The sequence below is a fragment of the Octopus bimaculoides genome, chromosome 26 (genome assembly GCF_046866305.1).
Source record: "Octopus bimaculoides isolate indiv1 chromosome 26, ASM4686630v1, whole genome shotgun sequence".
In the NCBI taxonomy this organism is placed as follows: Eukaryota; Metazoa; Mollusca; class Cephalopoda; order Octopoda; family Octopodidae; genus Octopus; species Octopus bimaculoides.
The window spans coordinates 27,788,783-27,796,282 of NC_142953.1; the positions used below are offsets into that span (position 1 = coordinate 27,788,783).

At 36.8% G+C, this 7,500-nt stretch overlaps 1 protein-coding gene across 2 annotated transcripts in view; it reads left to right on the forward strand.

The window, feature by feature from the left end:
* The first annotated feature begins 245 nt into the window (after positions 1-245).
* LOC106880590 (E3 ubiquitin-protein ligase MIB2) overlaps positions 246-7,500 on the forward strand; it is a 48,774-nt gene continuing 41,519 nt past the window's right edge. Inside the window, exons 1-4 of one of the 2 annotated variants that reach the window (XM_089342850.1) lie at positions 246-433; positions 908-1,053; positions 4,358-4,471; positions 7,430-7,500. The exon at positions 7,430-7,500 is cut by the window's right edge and continues 34 nt beyond it. In XM_089342850.1, the coding sequence (XP_089198976.1) occupies positions 931-1,053; positions 4,358-4,471; positions 7,430-7,500 (308 nt within the window). In that variant the 5' untranslated portion in view covers positions 246-433; positions 908-930. Of the gene's footprint in view, positions 434-907; positions 1,054-4,357; positions 4,472-7,429 lie in introns of those variants that run through there. The other variant, XM_089342851.1, reaches the window with a different exon arrangement.

Here is a 7,500-nt window from a genome sequence, read left to right on the forward strand (position 1 = left end):
AATCTGAAGATTCAGAAAAATTATATTAAATGTATATATATATAGGAGGGATGACCACTAAGTGGACATCCATTATGCTAGATTGTTCTCAAGAAATTTCAGCAAACCACAGTACGTAAATGAGCAGGCAAACGAAAAGTTACTAAATATAAAGATTAGTCACACACCCGATTTCATTGTTACCACTTACGTAATACTTACGTAAATGTCCGCCATTCATCAGTGTGACCGTCATAGCAAAATATAATTTACAGAGCTATACACAAGACATCCGCATGAGATTGAACATGTGTATAGCTCTACCAATTACATTTGTGGTTATATTTCAAAAGTCTTCGTTTTGGCGCGCCAAAATACCGGAAATAATTCTGCAGAAAATAATTCTCTGCACCGAATTTTGCCGGTTAGAGAACATGGTTATTTAAGTTTAAGGGTTTGTGACTAATCTTTATATTTTGTATCTTTTCATTTGTCTTGCTCGTTTACGTTCTGGCATTTGCTGAATTTTCTTGAGAACAATCTTTTCTTAGTGGTCAGACCATAAGACCATATGGTGCCTGCATCTAGCATAATGGATGTCCACTTAGTGGTCATCCCTCCTATATCTATGTAATACCTAGATAGATAGATAGATAGATAGATAGATAGATAGATACTTCTGATAAGTCACCAATAAGGGTAGAAAACCGATTTAGTCTGTTCATTATATTTTTAATGTATGTAGAGTTATATATGTGGCATCATACTTTTGTGGACAAAGTGTTAAACACTTAAATAGATAGATAGATAGATAGATAGTCATATATATATGTGTGTGCGCGCGCTCGTGTGTGTGTGTGTGTGTGTGTGTGTGTGTGTCTGTGCAATCTCATGTATAAATTCTCATATATACATTCGCTTGTTTCAGGTGAATTTGTATTTGTAGAAACAATGGATTCCAACGCATCTACCAGTGTATTCGACGTAGGAGACCGTGTATCTATGTATGAAGACATAAATACAATAAAGTTGTTACAAGAAGGACATGGAGGATGGAATCCCTTTATGGCAAACGTAAGTGTCGCCTTGTGCGTTTTCATTATGCTATAAGATCACTGATAGATAGAGAAATATATACAATATTTATATATATATATATATATATATTTGTTTTGCAAGATTTTTTATGTGAAATCGTGTGTTGAAACAGATGTTGTTGTACTTGGGGATGGTCATATTGCCAGTTTAGCCAATAAAAACACACGCACTGTATATTTGGTGTTAATTTTTTTTTTTTTTCAGCTTTATATTACATTAATCTTAATCTTAATCTTATTTCGGCCAGAGTTCTTTCGTCACACTTCTGTGACCTCATCAGTGGTCCTTTGTTTCCTTCTTTCTTATGTGTGTCTCACCTTGCTAACTATCAGCCATTTTGTATTTTGTATTCCTATTGTATGTGTCTACGCATGCGTGTCCTTCAATGTGTCTGTGTCTTTTGTAAGTGCATGTGTGTATGGGGAGTGTCTGTATCACCTATATTCTCTGTTAATACGTGTTCATTTGTATTAGTTTTTATTTATTTATATGTTCATGTGTGTGTGTGTGTGTGTGAGTGTTTTTTTTTTTGTTTTTTTTTTAATGTGTTTAATTAAATTTTGTTAACGTATGTAGTATTTAATTCCATTTGTTTATCTATGTATTGTATTATACTTTGTTCCTATTATTGTTTTATGGGTAACATGTTGTCACATGCTGTGGTTTGTTAGTGGCGTATGTTAGTGTTCCATTCTAGTTTCCTATTCAGGCTAGGTTTCCCTTCTATTATGTGTGTAGCTTCAGTAATTTGTCTAAGTGCTGCATCACTGCTATGTGTAGATAAGATTTTAATTTCTATGTTGTTGATTGAGCCTCTATGTTCTTGCTCAGCGTGCTGGTACAGAACTGATGAGTTCTTCCCTTCCTTAAGTTCCCTCCAATGTTCGTTTGCCCGCTCCCCTATACTCCTTGCTGTTTCGCCTACATATGTCGTTGTCTTATTTCTGCATCGTCCCTCTGTACATCTTATACTATAGACCACATTTCTGGTTTTGCAGTTCGTTTGTGGGCTAAATCTACATACGATACAGTTCCTATCAGTGCAGGGGGTTCTACTGAAAGGGTATGTTCTACTGATAAGGGATTTGATAGGGTTGCCTGGCCTTTCAACAACCTTAATTCTTAGCTTAAGTTTGTCTAGGGCCCTTCTAAAGCGGTACGCCAGTTCGCCTCTAGACACCACCCCTAGAGGCGAACTGGCGTACCGCTTTAGAAGGGCCCTAGACAAACTTAAGCTAAGAATTAAGGTTGTTGAAAGGCCAGGCAACCCTATCAAATCCCTTATCAGTAGAACATACCCTTTCAGTAGAACCCCCTGCACTGATAGGAACTGTATCGTATGTAGATTTAGCCCACAAACGAACTGCAAAACCAGAAATGTGGTCTATAGTATAAGATGTACAGAGGGACGATGCAGAAATAAGACAACGACATATGTAGGCGAAACAGCAAGGAGTATAGGGGAGCGGGCAAACGAACATTGGAGGGAACTTAAGGAAGGGAAGAACTCATCAGTTCTGTACCAGCACGCTGAGCAAGAACATAGAGGCTCAATCAACAACATAGAAATTAAAATCTTATCTACACATAGCAGTGATGCAGCACTTAGACAAATTACTGAAGCTACACACATAATAGAAGGGAAACCTAGCCTGAATAGGAAACTAGAATGGAACACTAACATACGCCACTAACAAACCACAGCATGTGACAACATGTTACCCATAAAACAATAATAGGAACAAAGTATAATACAATACATAGATAAACAAATGGAATTAAATACTACATACGTTAACAAAATTTAATTAAACACATTAAAAAAAAAAAAAAAAAAAAAAAAAAAAACACACACACACACACACACACACACACACATGAACATATAAATAAATAAAAACTAATACAAATGAACACGTATTAACAGAGAATATAGGTGATACAGACACTCCCCATACACACATGCACTTACAAAAGACACAGACACATTGAAGGACACGCATGCGTAGACACATACAATAGGAATACAAAATACAAAATGGCTGATAGTTAGCAAGGTGAGACACACATAAGAAAGAAGGAAACAAAGGACCACTGATGAGGTCACAGAAGTGTGACGAAAGAACTCTGGCCGAAATAAGATTAAGATTAAGATTAATGTAATATAAAGCTGAAAAAAAAAAAAAAAATTAACACCAAATATACAGTGCGTGTGTTTTTATTGGCTAAACTGGCAATATGACCATCCCCAAGTACAACAATATATATATATATATATATATATATATATATATATATGTCTGTGCACACGTTTGAATGTGGTGTGTGCCAGAGGGTATTCAAATCCAATGGGGGTCTTAAAAGACATGTTAGGATCCACAATGAGCAGAACTTACTTGCAGGTATTGGTAGTGCAAATCAGAGGTGCAATCTGTGTGGATGTTTTTTCAAAACACTGTCTGGTTTAAAAAGCCACATCAGACGCCATGAAAGGGCTAAGGTGTAGGTGCAGGAGGTGGTCAAACTCTGTTTAAGGAGTAGACAACCATCATATATATATATATATATATATATATATGTGTGTGAGTGTGTGTGTGTGTGTTTATACATACATACGTACATCCATCCATCCATCCATCCATCCATCCATACATACATACATACATACATACATACATACATACATAAACAGTTATCACTGGTCGAACGGTTACTATTACTACGTGACTAGAGTGCAGTAGCCACGAAAAGGAACCCAACTACCAGAAGTATGGAAACTTTGTAAGAAAATATGCCATTGTAAATTTGCAGAATCGGTACCATAAAGGTTTCATTAAAATTTATTTTCCTTTATTTCATCTTCTTTTATAGCGCAAATAAATTATCCTAAAACGATGGAGATGGGTAGCATATTCTGATGAATATTGATATTTTTTCTTTCATTTTATGCCACATTCACTGGGTGGATCTGTTCTCCCATAGCCATTGGTCTATACCTGTTATTTTACGCCTTTTGATGGTAAAAAGACATGTAGAAAACACCGAATGCACATTTATATGTATAAATTTAAAAGGAAAATGATGAAATAATTATAGCAGTTTTTGTCTGAGAATCGTGGTATTGTGAAACGAATTCATTTTAAATACGCCATATATCTTATTGTATGTTTGGAATTGATTTTTTCCACGTTCATGTGGCACATATTTACATGTGTATACTTAACATGTATGTGTATGTATGTATATATGTACAATATTTGTTAACCCACTTTATATTCAGTTTATAGGTCAAGTTGGCATAGTTCAAGGAGTTAATAATGTTGACGATGTGATTGTGAAATTTGAAGGACTTAGTAAAAACTTATGGCGCTTTAATCCAAAAGCCCTCACAAAGGTTAGTATATAAGGCCATAATTTCCGTACCATTCAGTACCCTCTACGTTTATAATATTTTTTTACCCATATGACTTAAATGTTTACTATTAATAAAACATGTCTGCTTCACGGAGTTTTTCTTGGATAAACTTACTTCCACAATCTTACTCTGACAAGAAGCTTACACCGAGTGGTTTACACCAGCAAATCTTCTCTGCTAAGCAGTATGGTTCAACAATATGTGATTGATCTAAGTGACAAAAGAACTATTTGCTTACGGTACCCTGATTCTGGTTTTGGATCTGATGCATGCTCTTTTTCAGTGTGATCTGTCTTCAGGTACGGTAGGTAGGTTGAGTAGAATATCGAACCCTATCGTTACTTTTACTTCATCCAGTTATGGGATAGAAGAAGTAAAATTACTATGACTAACAATGTTTCTTGTGCATGAGATAGATTGCCATATTTCTCAGTGAAATATTCTCTCGTTCGTCACGTTAACACTACAGAATCGTCGGATAAATAATCCTTTCTACTATAGGCACAAAGCCTGTAATTTTGGGGAGGGGGATAGTCGATTACATGGACCCCAGTACTTAATTGGTACTTAATTCATTGACCCCGAAAGGACGAAAAGCAAAGTCGGCGGAATTTGAACTCAGAACGTAACGGCAGAAGAAATACCACTAAACATTTCGTTCGGCGTGTGCTGACGATGCTACCAGCTTGCCAACCGATAAATAATGACGTGACTTTTCTTTTGGTTAAAAGTATAACACTTGCTTATGTGTAGTAGAACGGCAAGTGTTAGAAACTATACACGTTTTAATCCTTATATTACACAGAAGTGGGTTTACTTTCAGCATTCTACAATCGATAAATAAACACCTACCAAATACAGAGGTCAAATGAAGTCGACCTCTTGCCCGGCGACATTTTTCACTGAAATTAGTGCGATCTTAAAATCAGAAATTACGTAAGAGCTAACACTGTTGGATGAGCAAGTTTATTAAGTATTTACGCGATAAATAATTTATCGCATTGTATGTAGACAATGAAGTGGCAGATATGATTTATTGTTTACCGATGTCATACTGCTTTCATGTGATAAATACTTTATCGTATGTATCTGCATGTGCATTCGGTCAAAACAAAACTGTTGTAGTGTGTTCATCTATGTCAAACATTATAACACATACACATGTATATATGTATGCTTGTATGTATCTATGTATGTATGTATGTATGTATGTACGTACGAGGGGTTATCAAATAGAAATCGGAATTTTGCAATATTATTTTATTCACTTAATTTTACATAAATATTTTTATCGCCTTCAAAGAATTCTCCATTTGAAGCAATGCATCGGTTCAGGCGCGTTGTCCACTGTTCGAAGCAGTGATGGAACCCTGCCTAATTGATCCCTGTTAAGGTCTCAGTTTTTTCTTTCACCTCCTTCACATCTGCAAATTCCGTAACACCTGCTCTTTAGGAATAGTCACTTGTAGGTTGAAGGCCAACCTCGTCCCGGACGACGCTCGACCTCCCGAACGAATGAAAACATCCGAAAAATTCATGAACAGTGATGACTTTCGAAAAAAGGACCGGATTCAGTTGTGACTGCTTTTGATCATCTGTGGGCAAACAAGGTACAAATTTTGATGCAACCCTTTTCAGTCGCAATTCCTCGCTCCAAATTCGTTGGCAGGAACCAACAAGTTCGTCAATTGTTTGGTGACGGCTCTCCAAGAACAGTTCATGAATTTTTCGGATGTTTTCATTCGTTCGGGAGGTCGAGCGTCGTCCGGGACGAGGTTGGCCTTCAACCTACAAGTGACTATTCCTAAAGCGTGGAAGCCATTCACAAAGTTGTGTTTTGCTCATGACAGCGTCCTTGTAAGCTGTTTCAATTACGAGAACTGTTTCGGTCACCGCTTCCCCACCACCACCACCACAGAAAACAGAATTTCAAAGAAGTACTCTGTTCCATCGTTTCAGCCATCGCAAAAATCGACGAACAGTGGAGAAGCACTGCAAAACAAAGACGCACCACGTGGAAGTACGACATTAGCTGCAACAGTCGGTCGGAACACTGTTGCCAGAGGGACATATCTAGCGGCGGAAACCTGAACTGCAATGGGCTTGTCCCGCAGAGAATGTTTCCGGTTACTTTTGGGTACCTCCCGCATATATGGCTGGTTGGATAAATGGATGGATAGGTGGATGGATGGATGGATGGATAGATGGATGTTTGTTTGTATATATGTATGTGTGTTTGTATCCTTAGCAATTGACAACTGCTGTTGGTTTGTTTATATCTCCGTAACTTAGAAGTTGCTCGAATGTGACCAACAAAATTTCACCGACTAAATTTTACAAGGGGCTACTCCACCATGGTTTCCACCCGTAAATGAAAAGAGAAACAACGTACGTTTCTGAATTTTTCAAGATTCTGGAAGCAAATATTCCAGAGTCGACATCGTGTTCCATCTTTTTAAAGGGCTTCTTTAAAATTATATCTCAATTAAAACTGATTCCTTTCCGTTCCCTTTCTTCCTTCCTTCCTTTCTATCCATCTGTCTGTCTGTCTGTCTGTCTGTCTGTCTGTCTGTCTGTCTATCTATCGTTCCTATTTCTGTCTTTCTTTCTTTACTTCTGTCTTTCTATCTTACTTTCTTTCTTTCTTTCTTTCTCTCATTTATTCATTCTTTCATTCATTCTTTCTTTCTTTTTCTTTCTTTCTTTCTTTCTTTCTTTCTTTCTTTTTCATTCTTTCTTTATTTTTTTCTTTCTTTCTTTCTTTCTTTCTTTCTTTCTTTTTCTCCCCCCCCCTCTCTCTCTTCCTCCTTCAACTACGCCTTCTCGTAAATCACACTTTCTGCTTGAAACCCAATTCCACACTCAAAACTCTCTCTCTCTCTCCTCCCCCTCTCTTACTTTCTTATGTTATATTTCATTTAAATTTCTCTGTTTCAGATCGACAAATTTAGCGTTGGAGATGCAGTTAAGATACTTGATGATATCGAACAAGTTAAAAGATATCAGAT